The sequence below is a fragment of the Pristiophorus japonicus genome, chromosome 1, assembly GCF_044704955.1.
Source record: "Pristiophorus japonicus isolate sPriJap1 chromosome 1, sPriJap1.hap1, whole genome shotgun sequence".
NCBI classification, from domain to species: Eukaryota; Metazoa; Chordata; class Chondrichthyes; family Pristiophoridae; genus Pristiophorus; species Pristiophorus japonicus.
In genome coordinates this window covers 201,003,640-201,027,154 of record NC_091977.1, presented here as the reverse complement: position 1 = coordinate 201,027,154, position 23,515 = coordinate 201,003,640, and the positions used below count along the sequence as shown (strand labels likewise).

Below are 23,515 nucleotides of genomic sequence, written 5' to 3'. Positions count from 1 at the left end.
ATTTCTACCCCAAAATATGTAAAACAAATTCTAAATTACTGTAATTATATATGTATTTATAAGTCAGTTATCAATTTGCTGTTCATTAAATCTGGCCAATATTTTCTAGCCGAACGCAAAGCCCAATAGATTTTATTCTTTCATCTAACAGTCAAGAAAATGGTGCGAGGAAATATGGTATATCCAATAATCCACTGTGACAAGGTTTCTCTAAATCGACCCCTGTGGCTCACTACATTCACAGATATTGGACAAGTAAACATGCACTCCAGTCTATAGAAAGCATGGGCGTGTTTACAGAGTGGTCAGCAACATTGAACCAAAGAAAAAAACCTGTCGGGTTAATGTAGCACCTCATAGCTCAGTCCTTGGACACTGTGGATCACTATTGTAGCCTTTCTCTACACAGTCTCAAAGTTTGAATGTTTCCTTGTGCCCGTGACCACAACTGGATACAGAGCTCACAGTGTGAGCTGACTACTGTTGAAGTATCACTTTCTCTAATTTATACTCTACTGTTTCAACGAGAAGATTCAACATTAGATAATTCTTTGTTAGTTGCTGCTTCAGGGGGACTGGACAGATTACAGCGAAATTTGCGGTGGGTAATAACGACAAACTAACAGCATTCGCCATTATCACCCCACTGAAACTGACCGGCACATGCATCTAAACACACAAATCCTGACGTTACGGTCAGTCACTCACTGCTCTGACACTGACTGCGCTGTGACCCCCACAGCCGGCAATCAGTGCAATCAGGGAAATCAGAGAAATCCATGAAACTGACAAAAACTTGGGCTTTTCCACAGTAATATTGCTGTTAAATAATCCATTAAATGTTAGGCCTTATTGGATTAGGTGTAATTGGGATTTTAACAGCATATTGACCGCTAAACAAATGTTATTGCCCTGAAAAATTAATTTTAGTTTTATGGAGTCCCACATTTTTCCATTGTGATAAAAATTACAATTTTCAAGAAACTTAAAAAAAATTATTTAAAAAAACATGTGTTATGATATTTCAGGTTCTACCATATCCCCATGCGAGAACCCCAATCTCAGTTTTGTTCGCTAACATTTTGAATAAGTCGGGATAAAAGGAGGTTCTCATTTCCTGGTACCCCACCTGAGAGAATTCTGTAATGTGATTGGTTGCTTAGACATCTGGGCAGATAGCACTCGGGAATCCCCATTATACTGCACTGAAATCACTTGCATGTTGAAATAAATAGGCAAACTTCTTGCCACAAAGATCGCTCTGCGGGCAGCTTTTTTCAGGGCTAGTGGTGAATGCCTTTGCTTTGCTGCTGACCGCGAATTTTGGGCCATTGGGCACTGCGCTCGGTTAATACATTAGATCGCTTTCCCAAGATAATGTGCTTTATCTCTTCTTATCCTCCTCGACATTTCTGCAATTATCACCTCTCCTCGTAGTTCCATTCCTACATATCTGCATACATTCAGCATCTCTCCACTGTCACCTCCAGAGCCTCGCAACGATCTTATACTTAGTCCCTCCTCTTCCTCACCTACGTGCTGTCCTTCATTATCTACAGATGTGGGCTCAGTTTCCACATATAAGCTGATGGCATCCAGTTCTACCTCTCTACCACTTCTCTTGACCCAACTCTGTGCTGTCAGTGTGCCTGTTCAAATCAAGTCATACATAAGTTATAGGAAGCTGGGACTTATCAGGAAGAGCAAAAGAAACACTTTCAGCCTCCAATACACACTATATCTTTGACACAGAATCCATCTCACTCCTCACCTACCTCAACTCTGGCTGAGCCAAACCATGTGAAACTTGGCACCCCTTCTCAGTCCCTCCACTGCTGAAACCCTGTTCATTCTTTCGCCACCTGTGGACGCAATTTTTCTAATGTCCTTCTCACTAACCTCCGATCGCCATCCTCCACAAACACCAACTGGTCCAAAATTCAGCTGCTTGCAAAAAACTCCAATCCACTCATCGCCCCAGTCCTCACTGATCTACATTGACCCCCAGTGCTCCAACATATCAAATTTAAAACGCTGGCCTTCATCTTCAAATCCATCTTGTATCACCTCCTCCACTCGGGTATTTTGGGCTTCCCCTCACCTTTACCCTACCATTGGTGGGAGAACCTTCATTCACTATGGCCCCATTTTCTAGAAATCCCTCTACTTCTTCCTCCACCTTCAAATCAAATCTCTCCCTCCATGACTCAGTGGCCACTTCCTTAACTATTCCTATTTTTTCCCTTCCTTCCTTCCCCCCCACCCTTTCCACAAAAAAGCATCTTGGAAACATTTCAATCTTAAAGGCACTGCATAAATGAAAGGAGTTTAAATATCACCATTAGCTATTAATACTCCATTCATTGTACCACAGACCCAAGCTTAAAAGATGGCAAGTGAACAGATCATTGCACACAGGGTGACAAACGTTTGGAACTGACCAACAGTGGAAGCAGCTGGTGTTGGGAAATTCAAGAGAAAACTGGGCAGCTTTTCGGTGAAGGAAGTAACTGGGAGGTATGACATAATACTATATTTTGGGCTTTAAAAAAACCTTGGGAGGGGCGGCACCAGATGTACTTCAATAATATTTTTCAGTCATATGACTTACAATTTTTATTTTGAGATGAGGGGAAATGATGATTTGACGCTTTATTGGACTAGCATTTGAAGTCCAAAAGAGAAAAATCTAAGCTCAGGAAACATAAATTAGAAGACAATTGGTTACATATATTGAGCTTCCTACCTAATATATCAGCAACATCATTTTCAAGTACTAAAACTATTACAGCACCAGTATCTAATCAAAGGAGACTAAACAATCTCAAGTACAAAGGTGCACAGAAATCACAGAAGGAGGATACAATAAACAATGTCAAATACAGCAACAAACTAAAAACAATGAAGCAGAATAACTGGTTAGCATGACCAATTTTCCAATCAGTTTGTAAAGAATTGATTAAGATGCATATTTTATAGCAATGCACATTGCAGTAGGAACAGCGTATAATTATACTACACAGAAAATAATTGTATAAGCTATTAAGCTCACCAGATAGCAAGACTGTTCCTTTGCAAGTACTGCCAAGAAAAATAATTTACTTCAGTGCACAGAATGTACTTATAACTATCTGCAAATTTGCATTTGTTGGAGGACACAGTGAAAGTTTTCTTTTAAAACTCTACCCTGCATGTTCAGATTTCTATGTAGTTTCCCTCTCATCAGATGATACAAGCTAAAGCAAAATATAGTACTCTTACTGGAAATGGGCAAAGCAGAAAGCTGTGCTGGTAATACAGTTAAAGCTGGCTGGGAACCTGTTTAAGGTCAAGTCTGCTTTTGTTTGCGAGAGATATATAGTAGGAGGTTTGGCAATCAGCAAGCAAGACTGAAAAAAATTTCAGAAGGAGACAGGTTAGCAAAACAGGCAGATGCGATTTAACACGAATAAGTCAGAAGTAATACATTTTGGGAAAGAAAGCAGGGAATGAAAGTATAGTCAATGCAAATACTGAAGGAGTGATAAAGAAAGTACAACATTCCTTGAAAGTGCAAGTTGAACTGAATAAAGTCATAAAAAACAGAAAACAGTATTTTAGATTTCATAAATAGCGTTGATAAATTTGTATGACAATTGGAGTACTGTGTGCAATTTTGGGCACCCTACAATGGAAAGGAGACTACAGTCATAGGGAACTTCTCAGTGTGGTGGGAGACTACAATTCTGAGGAGTGATTTGAGATACTATTTCCACTAGAATAGAGAAAGCTATGAGGAGCCCTATTAGTGTTTTGTCTATTGTGAAGGACTTCAATAGGAATAATAGGGACAGACTATTTTCTGTAGTTATGGAGTCAGTAACAAGGGGTCATCAATTTAAAATCACCATGAAGAGAGTGAGTAGGGGGTTAGGGGGTATTTCTTGAGAGAGAGCATGGACCACTTTGCAACTGGGAGGAATTGAGGCAAAGATCATTGCTTCTTTTAAGGTGGATAATATTTGAAGCCAAGGAAAATAAATGGCAATGAGGTGGTTTTGGATTGCTGTAGCAAAGAGCCAACACAGGCAGGAGTTAAATGACCTCCATCTATGCGGTAAATGTCTAAAGTTCATCATTTATTCTACATATTAAAAAAGATTTTCATTAACAGGTATTTATAACACAAATGTTTTAGAATTAAAATGCACTCAGGGTCCAATTTGCCTGTTATGTGCAGCAACGAACCTTACTTCAGCAGTAGAGTTATTGTTCATCCACAAGATTACTTAAATCTTTCAAAATCATGGTCCAGGTGTGTCGATATTTAAATACCAGTTCCAGCAGTAGAATGCTTAACCTGCCAGCTGAGAGAAATTATTGAACTGGATCCTCACTTTTTGATGATGAAAATATCTACCACAGTTATATGCCAAGTAACTACGTTATACAATGGCATTCTATCACCTTGGCTTACATAAAAGAATACTTTACATGTCATCTCCCCACTCTCTGGTGTTTGTTTCAACTGTCTTGCCTGATGAACCGAGAATTATTCAGTACCATTTAGTATCACACATGCCATTCATTTTCTTATTGAACAATTTATTGTGCATGAAGGAACTGTGAAAACACCACTCTGCGGTTGCAAATTGCAGTGAGAGAATTAGCACTCAGAATAACATACCGCTGCGTGTTTGCATCATGCAGGTTACCAACTCCAATAGAGGGGCTGGTGAGGTGCTGGAACACGGCCTGAACATCATTCAATGTCAATGCTTCATTCAGTGCAGCCACTGCAGACAACATCTCCACTGCAATAGCGAGCTCTTCATGAGTTAGCATCCCCTGCAAGTTGGTGAGAAGACAATTTATGAAAACAAGACATGATTGGTGGTAAGAATTATGGTTTGAGTTATTTTCTTTGAAACTAAATTAATGAAAATGTTGGGTGTATTTCTTCTGCCAGCTACTCCCGACTTAGCAAGTTATCACCCAGAATAAATACTGTCCAGTCAGTACTGCATCATATGCTAATAGACTTATAGGACAACGGTGACTGAATTTCACTCTGATGTTGCACATGAACAAGGCAAGTAATTAAAATATTACTAGAGAAGGGGAGCTGGGGTTGGTCATAGAAGTGCATAGGTTTCGGCTGAAGGGACAATGGTCCGGAATTTGCGGTCGGGATGACGGCAAACAGGCAGCATTCGCCGTCATTCCGCCTTTGAAACGGACCACAACTTTGAGATTTGGCCCAGAGCGCCCAAGTTGCGGTCGGTCAATGATAGCTCAAAAACTAGCTGTGATGTGCTGCGCTGCCCCCCACCTCCCACTCCTCACAGAGCCGGCAATGAGAAATATCGTAAATCATTCAAACTGACGAAAATTTGGGCTTTCTGCAGTAAATACGCTGTTAAATTCCCAAAACGGATTAGGTGTAACTGGGGTTTTAACAGCGTATTTGACTGCTAAACAAATGCTAAGGACCTGGAAAACTAATTTTAATTTTGTGCATTGTGAAATTTTTAAAAACATTTTCTTTAAGCTTGCCATCTTAAGTTCAGGTTTGCCGTTGCCCCATGCGAGAGTTCCTATCTTTCTTTTGCTCTCTCAAACTACTTTAAAAAGTTAGAATTTGAAGAGCTTATTCATTTCCCTGTTCGCTGATGGAGAGTTCGGCCTTTAGATTGGCTGCTTTGAGCCTGTTGACGTCACAACAACTTGAACAAGGGAGTCCCCACTAAATTCTGTTGAATTGAACTGAAGATCGGAAAACCTGAACTTCTCGACACAGGGATCGCAGTATCCTTGCGTGGAGCGTACCTTGGGGCCAGCAGCAAATGTCTTCACTTCTCTGCCGACTGCAAATTGCAGGCCAGTGTATACCGTATTTTAGAATGCGGGGAGTAAATGTGATCATTTGTGCAGTGTTCCTATATTAGTATTGGATATATGGAATAGAAATGAGGACCAGCAGTGAACCTAAGCTAAATGCACATTTAAGAGACTGGCCTCCATGGAATAACTTGTCTCGGTCTCTCTCATATACCACATATGGAACCATATCATCAGACTGGTACATGCCTTTGCCACAGAGCCTGAACAGACCCATAGAAAAATCACAGCACTGCTGCACAATTGATAAAAAGGTGTATTATCCATCACCCACAAGAACAATTTCTGAATTTATCAGACATTGACAATTGCGCCCATCTTTTCAAAATATGTACATTTTAACTGACTATCATTTTAAGAACATTCAGATGTGTTCTAATGATGGATAATTTGGTACCACCGAGTTGTGAAAGAGCCAAGATACAAGTGTCGGAACAACTGATGTCGTCTCTTACATTAGTTACCTTAGAAAAATATAAAAGTCTCTAAATTATCCCATTAGGGAATATGTAAATGTTTTATATTTGTGCAACAGCACCTTACCAGCACAGCTAAATGCATAAAGTTCATGAATCTGATAACACTTTACACTGGCTAGCTTTAGATATCTGGGGCTCAAATTTCCCCAATCCTTTTTTCTGGCGCCCTCACCTGAGGTGCACCGCTTTTGTCCGCCTCCAGGCGCGCCGAAAATCTTCCTCCCGATTCTGGCCGTTCTCCAGCCTCTCCTCGGTGATGGCATAGTGTGATCCAGTGGATTGGGGGCGGAGTCAGGTCCCGGCGCTGAAAACAGTGCCAGGACCTCTGCACATGCACGCTAGAGTCTGCGCGCATGTGCAGTAAGCTCCTGTAAGGCCAAATCTGAGAGTACGCGCTGCGGGCTGTGTGGGAGGGGCCCGAAGCACGGCGTCCCTAGTCCTGGCTAAATGGGCTCCCTCATCGGCGGCCCGCTGCGTTCCTTTTTGTTATTTACTGATTGATTGATTGCTTATTACTTTGGTCTTGGTGCTTTATGTGCAGGGTTCCTTCTATTTTTTATTTGTTAATTTGCTTATTACTTTTAGTGCTTGGTGCAAATGTACTGCTTTGTTTAGTGCTTTAAATGTATTCATGCTTTTTTAATGTTGTTGTGAAGGTGTTTAGTGCTTTGCAAGATCCCCTTCCTCCCCCTATCTCTGGCTGCCTGCACTGATTTCTTAAGTCACCGCAAAGTTTTTCTGAACGTACAAGAGTGTCCACTTACGCTGGCCTAAATTAGTTTGGAGTAACTTTTAGCTGGCTAAACTTGCTTAAATGGCCAAAACAGGCGGCAGTGGCTGGTAACGTCCCCTTTTGGTAAAAAAACATAACTAACTCACTTACACTGGCGCAAATTAAACGGACAGAATTGCCATGAAAAAGATACTCCTGAAAAATCAAGTTACTCCAAAAAAAAATGGAGCAACTCCTGGGGAAATTTGGGAACTCCAGAGAAAGCAATCCATTTTGATTTTGCTAGACCCACATGAACGCTACAAGTAGGAAAGTAAAATAATTCCTCAATTCTACTCTATTAATTTTCAAAAATTCATTCATGGAATGTGCGCATTGCTGGAAAGGCCAGCATTTATTATCTATCTCTAATTGCCCTTGAAAAGGTGGTGGTGAACTGCCTTCTTGAACCACTGCACTCCCACAGTGCTGTTAGGGAGGGAGTTCCAGGATTTTGACCCAGCAATAAAGGAATGCCGATATATTTCCAAGTCACGACGGTATGTGACTTGGAGAGGAACTTGCAAGTTGTCGTATTCCCTTGGGCCTGCTGCCCTTGTCCTTCTAAGTAGTAGAGGTCAGGGGTTGGGATGTGCTGTCAAAGAACCCTTGGCGAGTTGCTGCAGTGCATATTGTAGATAGATACATGACCTTGCAGGTAGAAAGAATTTTCAGCCTGTGACCTGCTCTTATAGCCACAGTATTTATGTGGCTGGTCCAGTTAAATTTCTGATCAATGGTGACCCCCAGGATGTTGATGGTGGTGGTGTGGGGGGGTGGGAGGTGGTTCGATGATGGTAATCCAGTTGAATGGTTAGACTTTCCCTTGTTGGACATAGTCACTGCTTGGCACTTGTATGGCACAAATGTTTCTTGACACTTATCAGCCCAGCTTAATTTTATGACAACATTTCATAGTATCATGTGGGGAACTGTATACACTGGAAGATGAATATGCAGTTCCATATATTTATGGGTCGCAGGTTTTATTTTCTATTCCTGTTCTTTCATGACTTTTATTATCCTCCACAGAAACCCATCACTCGCTTTAATACAAGATCACTGGCACCTTACTGTAATAGGCAAGCTTCTTTTCAGCAATTTCCTGTATGGGTTGAAAGTATTGTCCAGAATCACAAATCTCATTAGCGACTATAAAAAGAGTGAAGCACATGATGTGACAGCTGTAATATTCACTTGGACTATGAGGAAGTTAGCAGTGGAGGGTACAGAAATATTTGAACCAATACATTAATCACCTTTTGCATGCAAATTTTTTTTAATGCTGAACATTTACCTCAGGATTCTGTTTCTGTAGGTTGGATAGCTCTACCTGGTACAAGTTGTCCATGTGTGGGTACACTACAGGTAGCTGAGCCTCCGGCAGCATTAATGCATTCATAGTCTGGGCTGCATCACCATTGCGGATAGCACCATTTATCTTTTCAACCGCTTCAAGCCCTTCATAAGTAAATACAAACAAAAATATTACATACAGAATCTACCGCAGCAGCATTATGCTGTGATAAAAATTTAAACCACTCATTGAATCATACAAACATACAAAGAAAAGTCCATCAGGCATAGCCATGCTCACTCCTTCCAGCAGGTGGGGTAACATCATACACCACCCACCCCAACCATCAGCAACGCTAACTCTTGGTGGGGTGGAGGAAGAACCATAGAACATTTTACTTCTCAACCTACCAATCCTTTGATGAAATAAAATTGTAGTTGAACACAGGTGTAAAGCAAAATTAAACTTACTCAGCTTATGGTCTTTGGCCTGGTCATTGCAAAGGCTAACTCCTGCTTGAAGATCATCCTTGCTAAGCATACCAGAAAAATTATCTTCCTGGGGGGAAAAAAAAGAAAAATATGCTTATGTTTCAGATACACGGTAAATAATGCACCATTTTCAACATATTTTATTTTTTAGTTACACTGCATCAATAGTTTCATTATAAAAAGAGACAGACATTGCTATTTTGCCAAAATACAATGAACGTGTTGAGCAATAAATCAAAATCAAAACTGCAAACTAGTGCAAATCAATGGCACACAAGATAATGCTTAGTTTTGTGCTGCAAAACTACATTTCTTCACCCTACCTGCAATTTCTGTTCTCTTTGAGCACGTAGATGTGCTAGATACCATGGTGAATTCTCCTGCTGCACTCCCACAAGTCTTAAAGCAGGGACCTGCAGACCAGCCAGTAAATCATCCTGGTCAGGTTTCTCTAGAGCTTCATTCACCTGCTGTAGAGCTTTTTTTACTAGGGAAGAAAACATTAAAAGCAATTTGTAAATAGGAAACATAATATTTCTACAACTGTATTTCTTTAATCTAAGTTACTTAGGGGAGCGGATGGGGATGGGGGAAAAGGATCACTTTGAATTTAAACATCCATTTCAGATAATGGAAGAGAGATACTGAGTTCTACTGAATCAAAAATAATTACATGCAGTCCTACAAAAGAGTTGCTTGGATAATGAATCCCCAGGTCCATTTGCTGCTGACATAGTGTACATGGACCATCTGATATTGGACACCAATCCAAGTGCAATTATGCCACTGAAAAGTTCAATGCTGGCTCAGATATGCTTACATCACATCTCAATTTTTTGATTGTGTACAATACTGTTATTTTAATGATTCTAAACCATCGAATACTGCAAATTCTTTGGAAGCAGCATATCAGGAGCAAATTAGCAGGTTACATTCGTAAGGCTGCCATATAGGAATGCATTGTTTACACACTGGGTCCAGACTTCAATGAGGCTCTTATTTACATCAACAATATTTTAATTTTCTACTCAATTCACTACAAAACTACAATATACTTCCATAAGCATTTCCTACATTACAACAGTGTCTACATTTCAAAAAGTACTTCATTGGCTGTAAAGCGCTTTGACACATCCAGTGGTCATGAAAGGTGTTATATAAATGCAAGTCTTTCTTTTTTAGTGTATGGATTGCATGGAATATGCAGCACAGAAATGGGCCATTCGGCCCAACTAGTCCATGCCAGTGTTTATGCTCCATTCGCACTTCATCCCACCCTTCCTCATCTAACTATCAATATAACCCTCTATTCCTTTCTCCCTCATATGCTTATCTAGCTTCTCCTGAGTACAATCATGTTAATTGTGTATCAGAACAGACATAAACCACAGTACATGTAAATATTCACGAAAACACTACACAAGATCAGGGGAAAATGATCAACTCACTGTTGACCTGATCGACATTGTCTTGAATCTCCATACGGGTCAGAAGTTCTTCATACATATCTCTCTCTTCCACTTTGATAGAATCACTCTAGAAATCAGAAACAAAAAGCTAAATTAATTAAAGATAGTTTTTAATAGGAGAATAACAATGCAAAAGCAGGGTTAGGGGCATTACTTCCAAAGCAAAGCACTTCTCCATCCAATTTCAGAAATGAGATTTTTTTCACAAAATCTCATCAGGAGAAATGCAGACTCAGGACTGTTCTGTAGACCCAACATTCTGATTAAGGCAGAAGCCCCAAACCTTGCTCAGCAGATGTTACTGATGATTCAAGTTAACGACCAACCGTAATTAAAAAAAACAAGTGCTTAGCAGCCTTATCTCCACAGCTTCAATCTGAAAAGGAACAATTCATGAGCCTAAAATCATTCAAGTATATTGAGTTTTCTACATAGTCCAAAGTGTTGGGCTCCAGGAGTGGCACATGGTTGTAATCCTTCATTTCTTTCGAGCTTTTCCTTTTCCCTGCAATTATTTACCAACCAGATACAGTACAAACTCCTGGCTGTGGAATTCACAGAAATCTGCAAAGTATTCCAAGGGAGCAAGTGCAGTGAGTGAAAATGTTACAATTCACCATGTGTCACTCATGCTTTCCATCATCCCATTTCCCAGAGCACTACACTATTTGACATTTGAGCCATCTGTTCCTGGATTCTTGTCAGTGCAATTCTGAAAAAACAGACACAGACATCGGGTTATTTAGTCGCCAACTCCCATGATTGCAGTATTTAGGGGCCCAAGTTTCGGCCTCAGTTGCTCCTGATTTTTTGGAGCAACTGGTGTAGAACGGAGTATCTTAGAAATTCAAATTCTCGGCATTTAGTTTGCTCCAGTTCTAGTCAGTTAGAACAGTTTCACTTTGGAACAGAATTTTTTTTCCAAAAGAGGGCGTGTCCAGCCACTTACGCCTGTTTTCAAAGTTTCGGCAGTGAAAACTTACTCCAAACTAACTTAGAATGGAGTAAGTGAAGATTTTTGTACACTCGAAAAAACCTTGTCTACACTTTAGAAAATCAGGCGTAGGTTACAAATCAGGTGTAGGGAAGGGGGGTGGTTTTTAAAGGGAAGTTTACAAACATCAAACATTTCAGTTTTACAAATAAAAAGCCATCATCAATAATAAATGATAAAAACATCAATAAATCAACCAATAAAATCAAAAAAAAATTAAGAATAAATAATTTTTTTAAAAAATCAATCAATAAATAAAACATTTTCTACTTACCGACTGCAGCATCGGGAGCCCTCCAACAGCGTGCTGGGATGCCGCGCCACCCCCCATCCCCCACAAGTGTGTCTCTGTCAGTGTCTCTATCTCACTCTCTGTCTGTCAGTGTCTGTATTTCTGACAGTGAGGGGAGGGTAGAGGGAAAAGGGGGGGGGTTAGAGGGAGAAGGGGGGGGGTTAGAGGGAGAAGGGGGGGTTAGAGGGAGAAGGGGGGGGTTAGAGGGAGAAGGGGGGGGTTAGAGGGAGAAGGGGGGGTTAGAGGGAGAAGGGGGGGTTAGAGGGAGAAGGGGGGGTTAGAGGGAGAAGGGGGGGGTTAGAGGGAGAAGGGGGGGTTAGAGGGAGAAGGGGGGGGTTAGAGGGAGAAGGGGGGGGTTAGAGGGAGAAGGGGGGGGTTAGAGGGAGAAGGGGGGGTTAGAGGGAGAAGGGGGGGTTTAGAGGGAGAAGGGGGGGGTTAGAGGGAGAAGGGGGGGGTTAGAGGGAGAAGGGGGGGGTTAGAGGGAGAAGGGGGGGGTTAGAGGGAGAAGGGGGGGTTAGAGGGAGAAGGGGGGGTTAGAGGGAGAAGGGGGGGGTTAGAGGGAGAAGGGGGGGGTTAGAGGGAGAAGGGGGGGGTTAGAGGGAGAAGGGGGGGTTAGAGGGAGAAGGGGGGAGGTAGAGGGAGAAGGGGGAGGTAGAGGGAGAAGGGGGGTGTGGGAGAAGGGGGGTGTGGGAGAAGGAGGTGTGGGAGAAGGGGGTGTGGGAGAAGGGGAAGGGGAAGGGGGAGGAGGAGAAGGGGAAGGGGGGAGAGGAGAAGGGGAAGGGGGGAAGAGGAGAAGGGGAAGGGGGGAGGAGGAGAAGGAGGAGAAGGGGAAGGAGGGGAGGAGGAGAAGGGGAAGGAGGGGAGGAGGAGAAGGGGAAGGAGGGAGGAGGAGAAGGGGAAGCGGGGGAGGAGGAGAAGGGGAAGGGGGGAGGAGGAGAAGGGGAAGGGGGAAGAGGAGAAGGGGAAGGGGGGAGGAGGAGAAGGGGAAGGGGGGGAGGAGGAGAAGGGGAAGGGGGGAGAAGGAGAAGGGGAAGGGGGGGGAGAAGGAGAAGGGAAGGGGGAGGGGGAGGAGGAGGAGGAAGGGGGGGGAAGGATAGAGGGCGGGGGGGAAGCTGAACGGGCCGGGCCCGGTGGCCGGGCCCAAGACTTCGGGCAGGGCCCGTCCCCAGCACCAGATTTACAGGTAGGTGGCGTTGGGTCGGGTCGGGGGGAGCGCGGGTCGGGGTCGGGAGGTCCGGGTGGGGGGCGGGTCGGGAGCGCGGGTCCAGTCTGGGGGCGGGGGGGAGCGGGGGTTGGGTCAGTGTCGCGGTCGGGTCCGGTCCGGGGACGGGGGAGCGGGAGTCGAGTCGGCTCGGGAGGAAGCAGGAGCTGGGCGTGGGAGGCAGCCTTATGCACGCAGCCCCAGTGAGGCCATTCGGCCAGGGCAGGGGCTGCGTGCTTCGGGCCCCTCCCACACAGTTTTGGGTGCCTGGAGCTACTGCACATGCGCGCCCACTGTAGCGGCTTGTGCAGAGGTCCCGGCACTGTTTTCAGCGCAGGGACCTAGCTCCGCCCCCAACTGATCGTGCTGCACCGCGCCTGACTCAAGAGAACCAGCAGGGAGCCGGAGAATCTGGAAGTTTTTTTTCGGCGCACTTTGTGGCACGAGAAACGGGTGTCCAGGTCGGGACTGCGCCGTTCTAGACGCGGCCCAAAACTTGGGTCCTAGGAATCTAATTTTTCTAACTTAAGGAAGTTGTACACTCATATGTCCCTTTTCACTAAAATTGGCAAGACAATAATGCCAGTCACTACATGTGCTTCTGGAGGGAACAAGGGATATGATAGAAAGGCAGCAAAGTTATCTAACATCTACCAAAGATGGGCACCATGGGCTAAATGATCTTTCCCGATCATTAAAATTTCACATGTTCCGATTTCCATTGGTCCCGAAGGACCTCACTTCTGTTCAGTGCTTCACAAACAGTCAGACTGAGTGAGTGGGAAATGTAACAGGGCAGGTCCTAGTAATCCAAAGCACAGCACACCAAAATTCACAAACTATTTAGTTTGTATGTAATCCCTTCATCCTTCATTTTAGAGAAAGTGAATGATAGTTACATGCATTATCAAAAAAGATAGAAAATGTTAAAATCTAGACAAAAACAATTCTGCAATGAAACTAAAATAACCTCCCCAATGGAAAGCTAATTACAGCTGTTGGAAATAACAGACTCCAAGAAGCTGACATTCTTAGCTTTATACATTCACAATCATAATTGAATAGAATGTCCTACCTTGCTTTTAGCATTCTCTTGCTTTGTTTGCTTGGCCTGAAATAATTTCTCTTGGTAATCCCCAGCTGAATTGTTCTCTATATTAGTTAAAACAGCATTCGGATTTGTTAAAGCCTTTATGGTCGCCTCTGCAATCCCTCGAGATATTGCTTCATTGATTGCAATTACCGCAGCATGCACTGAAGGAGGAAACAAGGGAAATTGAAATAAGCATGAAATTTGATAATGTGGCTTTAATATACTTGCAAAGAACACTAGCGTTTCAGTAAAAAGAGGCCATTAAAGATAATGAATCGGAATCGATCTGAATGAAATTAATCGAATTTTCACATACCAAACATAATTCGGCATTTTATTACAACTGAATTTCCATTACAGAAAGAAGCACCAAGCTAGAGTTAATGTTTCAGCACCTGGGACAATTCCTCAGATGCAAGATTTAACATACTTAATGCACTGTTTCTACTTAAGCTATCAACCACCTGTAATAACCACATACATACATGTAGCTTCATCAACTGAAAGTTCGTTTGCCAGAATTCCACCAATTTTACTGAATGCAGGCATCTGAATACCATACTTCTCCAATTCCTTGCGCATGTTACTTATTTCTTCCTCTGAAAGAAAAAAGATACTGTTACATATTAGCCATGCAAAGTCATCAGTTCAAACAAACTCGACATACTGCATTTAAAATGTGATCACCAAGGACATTTCCTGAATCGATATCTTTTTCATAGAAGCCTTTACAGAAAAAAAAAATGGCAAAAAACATATCTACCTGTAAAATCCACCTTTCCCAGTAAGTCTTGGATTTGAGGTGCTATTCCGAGTTTGAACAGGTACAAACTGCAATAAAAATCAAACACATAAAAATTCTTTCTACGTGTACAAGTAACTTTTTCATGCATTTCCCCCTTTCATTTTCATCTGGGTGGAGGAAAGAACATGGTAACACAAATTCTTCTCATGAGTACATTGGAAAGAAATTGATTTCTTATGGAGCATAGAACAAGTTAGTTATGTAACATCTAGCTTCATAAAAGATGATCAGAATTGTTTTTTAAAGTAATACTCAGAAAGGGAGTGCTCGACACTAAAATGATCCACATTCCAGGGCTGCATGTATAACAATGTTAAAATTGGAAATTACTATGAGCATTTATGAGAATATTAAAAAAATAAAATCCCTTCAGGAGCTGATTAAGCTTCCAGTTTGGCTACAATTACTATATTTTATCCTAACCAGGACAATAGCAGCCCAGATCAATAATCAGATTTTCAGGGTTGATGACTAGTTGTTGAATTCAGACAGCTGCATGTGTCACAGACCTACAAATTAAGGCACTTTGACAATACAGGTGCAGCGTCCAAAATCCGGAATGTTCTGGAATCCGGACCAATTGGTGGCAGAGTTGTCCGGAATCCGTAAAATGTTCTGGAATCCGGACCCTGCTGACCTCGAGGTGCCGCTGCTGCCCAACTTCGGGCCTCACCTTGTCGGCCCGCCTGAACACCTCGGGACCTCCTCGCATGCCCGCCCAACGCCACCTCCACGGTGATGGGGCCCCGCCCGATGACCTCATTGCCCGGCGAACCGAACAGCTCTTCGGCGAGCACCCCCTACCGCCCCCCCGTCTCTCCTCTGATGTTCCGAAATCCGGAAATACCCGAACCTGGGCTCAGGTGTTTCCGAATTCGTGACGTCGGAAAGACATTCCAAAATACGGCAAAACGCAAATTCCGGAATGGCCTCGGTTTTGCCTCAAAAATGTCTGGTTTTCAGACAATATTTCTGGATTCCGGACAACTCATCAGCTATGCTGCCAAATGTCGGGTTTTTGGACAATTACGGTTTTCGGAGTTCCGGATTTGGGACGTTGCATCTGTATTGCAATAAGTCTGATTCTAGCACAATGCATTGAATCATCAACACGCTGTTGCCTTTATTTTAGCTTCCCGAGCGATGGCCTCTTTCAGCTTTTATCTTACCTACCCCCTCTCAACATTAAGCTTGTAATTTACAAAAATCATAGCCTCCAAAATGACAAAAGCAAACTACTCAAGGTAGGGGTAAAAATATTCTCTAAACAAACAGCACTGTACTGTGAACATTAGCTTGTTTTAGTCTATTTACCTTATGGTGTTGGCTATGCTCTTGCCTGGCATGCAAGATCAACCATACGGCAGGGATCATCCTGGAATGCAAGGCTAAGCCCCAGCTTCTTTTTGCCACTACAAACCATTTCCTTAAAGGCCTCTCCCTCTTCCCTCGATTTCTGTGTCACCAAGATTGAGACGATCTATTCAGCTGCATCTGCCAAATCGCCCTCCTTCCTCTTGCCCACCAAGGTGTCCCCTGCCCTAGCCCTGAGGCTGCATCTTTCTCTAGTTTCTCTCCTACCTCCCCACATGCTCGACTTCACGAGACCCACCGACTGCTTTTTTGACCCCATTCCAACTAAACTGCTAACTATCCAACATCTCTTCCAAACATTGCAAATGGTTCCCACTCCTCAGGTACTGTCCCCATCCTCATTCAAAATTGGCATCATCTCCATCCTCAAAAAAAACCCTCAACGCACCCACCCACCCCACCCTGTCCTTGCAAATTACCACCTCATCTCTAACCTCCCTTTTCTCTCCACAGTCCTTAAATGGGTTGTTGCCTCCAAATCCATGCCCATGTGTCATACATTTTCAGCGTCAGCTGTGGCTCAGTGGGTAGCACTCTCGCCTGAGTCAGAAGGTTGTGGGTTCAAGTCCTACTCCAGGGACTTGAGCACAAAAATCTAGGCTGACACTGCAGTACAGTGCGGAGGGAGTGCTGCACTGTCGGAGGTGCCGTCTATCGGATGAGACATTAAACCAAGGCCACGGCTACTCTCTCAGGTGGATGTAAAAGATCCCATGGCACTGTTTCGAAGATGAGGAGGGGAGTTATCCCTTGTGTCCTGGCCAATATTTATCCTTCAATCATAACAAAAAACAGATGATCTGGTCATTATCACATTACGAGTTGTGGGAGCTTGCTATGTGCAAATCCGCTGCCGCATTTCCTACTTTACAACAGTGACTACACTTCAAAAGTACTTAATTGGCTGTCAATCACAGACGTCTGGTGGTTGTGAAAGACGCTATATAAATCCAAGTCTTTCTTCTTTCATATTTCCTGCTACTCATGTTTGAATCTCTCCAAACAGGTTTCCACCCTTACCACAGCAGTGATGTGGTCCTAAATGACGCTGACTGTGACTGTGACCATGGTACACACCCCTCATCATCCTTCTTCACCTCTCTGCAGGCTGTTACACAGTCGACCACACAACTTTCCTCCAATGTCCATTCGCCATTGTTAAGCTGAGTTAGACTACCGTCACTTGGTTCCACTCTCGCATATCCAACCATAGCCAGAAACATAGAAAATAGGTGCAGGAGTAGGCCATTCGGCTCTTCGAGCCTGTACCAGCATTCAATAAGATCGTGGCTGATCATTCCCTCAGTACCCTTTTCCTGCTTTCTCTCCATACCCCTTGATCCCTTTGCCGTAATATCTAACTCCCTCTTGAATATATCCAATGAACTCGCATTAACAACTTTCTGCGGTAGGGAATTCCACAGGTTAACAACTCTCTGAGTGAAGAAGTTTCTCCTCATCTCAGTCCTAAATGGCCTACGCCTTATCCTAAGATTGCATCCCTTGGTTCGAGACTTCCCCATCGGGAACGTTCTTCCTGCATCTAACCTGTCCAGTCCCGTCAGAATCTTATAAGTTTCTATGAGATCCCCCTCATCCTTCTAAACTCCAGTGTATAAAGGCCCAGTTGAACCAGTCTCTCCTCATATGTCAGTCCTGCCATCCCGGGAATCAGTCTGGTGAACCTTCGCTGCACTCCCTCAATAGCAAGAACATCCTTCCTCAGATTAGGAGACCAAAACTGAACACACTATTCCAGGTGAGGCCTCACCAAGGCCCTGTACAACTACAGTAAGACCTCCCTGCTCCTGTACTCAAATCCCCTAGCAATGAAGGCCAACATACCATTGCCTTCTTCACCGCCTGCTGTACCTGCATGCCAACTTTCAATGACTGATGAACCAGGACACCCAGGTCTCGTTGCACCTCACCCTTTCCTAATCTGCCGTGATTCAGATAATATTCTGCCTTCATGTTCTTGCCCCCAAAGTGGATTACCTCACATTTATCCACATTATACTGCATCTGCCATGCATTTGCCCACTTACCTAACCTGTCCAAGTTATCCTGCAGCCTCTTAGCGTCCTCCTCACAGCTCACACTGCCACCCAGCTTAGTGTCATCTGCAAACTTGGAGATATTACACTCAATTCCTTAATTTAAATCATTAATGTACATTGTAAAGAACTGGGGTCCTAGCACTGAACCCTGCAGCACTCCATTAGTCACTGCCTGCCATTCTGAAAAGGACCCATTTATCCCGACTCTCTGCTTCCTGTCTGTCAACCAGTTCTCTATCCACGTCAGTATATTATCCCCAATACCATGTGCTTTGATTTTGCACACCAATCTCTTGTGTGGGACTGTGTCAAAAGCCTTTTTAAAGTCCAAATACACCACATCCACTGGTTCTCCCTTGTCCACTCTGCTAGTTAGATCCTCAAAAACTTCAAGATTTGTCAAGCATGATTTCCCCTTCATAAATCCATGCTGACTTGGACCGATCCTGTCACTGCTTTCCAAATGCGCTGCTATTTCATCTTTAATAATTGATTCCAACATTTTCCCTACCACTGATGTCAGGCTAACCGGTCTATAATTACCCGTTTTCTCTCCCCTCCTTTTTTAAAACAGTGGTGTTACATTAGCTACCCTCCAATCCATAGGAACTGATCCTGAGTCGATAGACTGTTGGAAAATGATCACCAATGCATCCACTATTTCTAGGGCCATTTCCTTAAGTACTCTGGGATGCAGAATATCAGGCCCCGGGGATTTATCGGCATTTAATCCCATCAATTTCCCTAACACAATTTCCCGCTTTATAAGGATTTCCTTCAGTTCCTCCTTCTCACGAGACCCTCGGTCCCCGAGTATTTCCGGAAGGTTATTTGTGTCTTCCTTCGTGAAAACAGAACCAAAATATTTGCTTAACTGGTCTGCCATTTCTATGTTCCCCATTATAAATTCACCTGAATTTGTTTTCACTAATATTTTTCTCGTCACATATCTATCGGAGCTTTTGCAGTCAGTTTTTATGCTCCCAGTAAGCTTCCTCTCATACTCTATTTCCCCCCTCCTAATTAAACCCTTTGTCCTCCTCTGTTGTATTACAACATTCTCCCAGTCCTCAGTTTGCTGCTTTTTCTGGCCAATTTATATGCCTCTTCCTTGGATTTAACACTATCCTTAATTTCCCTTGTTAGCCACGGTTGAGCCACCTTCCCCATTTTATTTTTACTCCAGACAGGGATGTACAATTGTTGAAGTTAATCCATGTGATCTTTAAATGTTTGCCATTGCCTATCCACCGTCAAACCTTTAAGTATCACTCACCAGTCTATTCTAGCCAATTCACGTCTCATACCATTGTAGTTACCTTTCCCCAAGTTCAGGACCCTAGTCTCTGAATTAACTGTCACTCTCCACCTTAATAAAGAATTCTACCATATTCTGGTCACTCTTCCCCAAGGGGCCTCGCACAAGATTGTTAATTATTCCTTTCTCATTACACATCACCTAGTCTAGGATGGCCAGCCCTCTAGTTGGTTCCGCGAAATAGAAAACCATCCCTAATACACTCCAGGAAATCCTCCTCCACCGTATTGCTACCAGTTTGGTTAGCCCAGTCAATATGTAGATTGAAGTCGCCCATGATAACTGCTATACCTTTATTGCAAGCATCCCGAATTTCTTATTTGATGCTGTCCCCATCCTCATTACTACTGTTTGGTGGTCTGTACACAACTCCCACTAGCGTTTTCTGCCCCTTGGTATTCCGTAGCTTCACCCATACAGATTCCACATCATCCAAGCTAATATCCTTCCTTACAATTGCATTAATTTCCTCTTTAACCAGCAATGCCACCCCATCTCCTTTTCCTTTCTGTCTATCCTTCCTAAATGTTGAACACCCCTGGATGTTGAGTTCCCAGCCTTGGTCACCCTGGAGCCATGTCTTTGTGATGCCAATTACATCATATCTGTTAACTGCTATCTGCGCAGTTAATTCATCCACCTTATTCCGAATATTCCTCGCATTGAGGCACAGAGCCTTCAAGCTTGTCTTTTTAACACCCTTTGCCCCTTTAGGATTTTGATGTGATGTGGCCCTTTTTGCCTTGGGTTTCTCTGCCCTCCACTTTTACTTTTCTTCTTTCTATCTTTTGCTTCTGCCCCCATTATACTTCCCTCTGTCTCTCTGCATAGGTTCCCATCCCCCCTAGAGCATCTCTAGCAATGGATTCTTGCCCCACACCTGCATTGTTACCTCTGAAGTCCAAGGAACTATCCTCAGCACCTCCTGTTCCTCATCTACATGCTACCCTCGGCATCATCTGAAGACTTGACATAAGGTTCTCCACATAAACTGCTGAAACCAAAGCTTTACTGCTCCACCACTGCCTCTGTTGTTAACCTGCTCCTCCGACATCTATTCCTGGATGAGCAACCATTTCATCCAAATAAACATTGGGAAGTATGACGCCATAGTCTTCGGCCCCCACCACAAAACCAAATTCTCTCGCCGTCGATTCCATCCTCCTCCCAGTCATTGCCTCAGATTGAGGCCAACTGATCGCAACCTCACCATCCTAATTAACCCCATTTACCTTCTGTCACCTGTGCCTACTTCCACCTCCATAACATCACTTGCATCAGACTATCTGCTGCCAAAACCACCATTCTTGCTTTTGTTACCTCCAGACTCTATTACAGGTTGAACCTCCCTTATCCAGAACCCTCGGGACCTGGCCTGTTCTGGATAAGGGATTTTTTCCGGACGAGGGGTAATCACATTAAATTGGATGGTACAGGTACTGAGCAAGGGGATATCGGGGCTGGCTGGCTTAGGGCTGTGAGTGCGGCAGAGAGATCGGGAGGCTTGGGGCGGTGGATCGCGGATCGCGGGGTCAGGCCAGCGATTGTGGGAGTCGGCAGTGAGGAAGAAGTTCAATTTGTTCATGTCGGAGTTCTGTGCATGCGCCACTCCATGGCCAGGAATGTTTCCGGACGAGGGGTGGTTCTGGATAAGGGAGGTTCAACCTGTATTCCAACATTCTCCTGGATGGTCTCATACCTTACATCCACCACAAACTTCAGCTTATCCAAAACTTTGCTGCTCATATTCTAACTCACATCAAGTCTTGCTCAGCCATCTCCTCTCTGCTCGTTGACCTACAGTGGTTCCTATCCCCCAATGCTTCCCATTTAAAATTCTTATCCACATATGCAAATCCCTTCATGGACTCACCCTTCCATAACCTCCTCCAGCCCTACAACCTTCCAGGAAATCTGTGTTCCTCCAATTCTGGTCTCTTATGCACCCTCCTCCCCCTTCCCAATGCCTTTGCCCCACCATTGGCAGCCGTGTCTTCAGCCATTTCGGCTCCAAGTTCTATAATTCCCTCAAACTTCTCCAGCTTGAAGTCTCACCTTAAAACCTACCTCCTTGACTAAGTTTTGAATCACCTCTTCCAGTATCGCCGCCTTTGGTTTGGTGTCAATTTTTGTCTGATTATGTAGCACCTTGGGATGTTTGCGTTAAACTCATTTATATAAATGCAAGTTGCTGTTGATTATCCTCAAATTGTTAGCTCTACTCAGATTATGAGAACATGCTCATGATGTTTTTCCCCAATGAATAGTTGGAGGAGAAATTTAGTTTATTAACTGCTTCACGTTCACCCTCAGTTTCAACCTCATCTTTTAGAGCAGTTTTGTCTAAATATGTTAGCCACTTGCCAGATGTGGTCAATTGGGAATTCCAATGTTAAGAATTGGATTTCTGATTTGTAAACAAAAATGAGTAATAGACATTATTGTTGGCCATGAATACTCATTCACAGAGTATGCATGTGTACTTTTACTTTGTGTATTTGTTGGTAAAATGGTAAGAGGAAAAGCAGTGTGCAAGTTATTTTGTAGAATCACTGAATACTTTCTTCGTTACTGAATGATGGTATTTGTTAAGTAAATATACACATGAAGTACATAAATCTGAATTGTACGCAAGGCGTGTTCAACTAAAATGAGTCCATGCAGCTATAACAGTGTCGCTGTACCCACACCTGCGTCTAATCAGTCATTTTTACTGGACGACATGGTTTTAGAGTTCTCACCTCTTCTAACGGTTATAATACGGAAATAATTGCTTACCACTATGTTTGGTATTTGCAGCCAAGCTCTTCGCAGATCGACTTCTCTCCTCTGACCTTATTGTTTCTAAATGACTGAGTGACACAAACATGCCAAAATGCACCATTCATGTGACCTGATCACCGGAAAAATAATGTGCACTTTTCTCTCCCTTCCAAATGCCTCTTGAACAAATGGCACAAAATACATATACTAAAAAGGATCAGCTGCAAACATCTAGCATTTCCAATTTTAGAAGTTTTACAGAATTTTGGATACTTAATAACTGCAATGTGCAACAATTCCTGGGCTTGCTTCACGTAACAGAAAATGTTACAATAAATCAATCCCTCCAATCATTACACTCTGGTCTTTATTTGACATGTATCCCACTAGGGGGCGATGTGGGAAGATATAATATAGAATATTAGTTTGCAATGCAAGGAGATTGGGATTGTGCATATTGAAGCTGAGTGGGGGAGAAGGCGTGGGAGCTGAGTTACAGAAGGCAAATCCTGGTATGTGTTTAACAAGCTGTACCTGTAACATCTGACCCATATCAGAGTGCCTGTGAAAGTCTTGCACTCGAAATACAGTTATATGTGCCCTGTAAGATTATATATATTTTTTTAAAAAAAAGGTCCACAAACACAATTTCAACTCTGTGCAAAGGGAATCATCAGGCATGTCGAATGTGCCAAGGGTTCAAATGGCCTGCTGATGGGACACCATCAATGCTTATATATGAATAATAACCACTGGAGGGTGCATGGCACCTCAGAACGATAACCCAGCGGAGTTAATGCCGGCAGGAGAACACAAACTGAGGGGGGAAACTCCATTAGTGACATTGTTCTCTGGAAGGTAGTTAGACAACATGGGCCCAAGTTTCCACATGATTCGTGCCTGATTTTTTAGGAGCAACTGGTGGAGAACGGACTATTTTAGAAATCGCAATTCTCCACATTTTTTTTTCTGCAGTTCTAGTCAGGTAGAACAGTTCTAGTTTAGAACAGAATTTTTTCTTCAAAAGGGGGCGTGTCCGGCCACTGACGCCTGATTTGAAAGTTTCCACAGTGAAAATGTACTCCAAACTAAAGTAGAATGGAGCCAGTGAAGATTTTTGTAGAACTGAAAAAACCTGTTCTACACATTAAAAAATCAGGCACAGGTTACAAATTAGGCGTCCAGAACGAGGTGGGGGGAGGGAACTCATTAAATTCGACAATAAAT

At 43.3% G+C, this 23,515-nt stretch overlaps 1 protein-coding gene across 1 annotated transcript in view; it reads right to left on the bottom strand.

The window, feature by feature from the left end:
* The window catches only part of iqgap2 (IQ motif containing GTPase activating protein 2), a 405,429-nt gene that overhangs the window by 178,926 nt on the left and 202,988 nt on the right, over window positions 1-23,515 (bottom strand). Inside the window, exons 6-13 of the mRNA XM_070886141.1 lie at window positions 14,732-14,799; window positions 14,454-14,567; window positions 13,951-14,129; window positions 10,368-10,455; window positions 9,243-9,406; window positions 8,899-8,986; window positions 8,429-8,592; window positions 4,667-4,827 (exon numbers count right to left, since the gene is read on the bottom strand). Coding sequence (XP_070742242.1) covers window positions 4,667-4,827; window positions 8,429-8,592; window positions 8,899-8,986; window positions 9,243-9,406; window positions 10,368-10,455; window positions 13,951-14,129; window positions 14,454-14,567; window positions 14,732-14,799 — 1,026 coding nt within the window. The remainder of the gene's footprint in view (window positions 1-4,666; window positions 4,828-8,428; window positions 8,593-8,898; window positions 8,987-9,242; window positions 9,407-10,367; window positions 10,456-13,950; window positions 14,130-14,453; window positions 14,568-14,731; window positions 14,800-23,515) is intronic.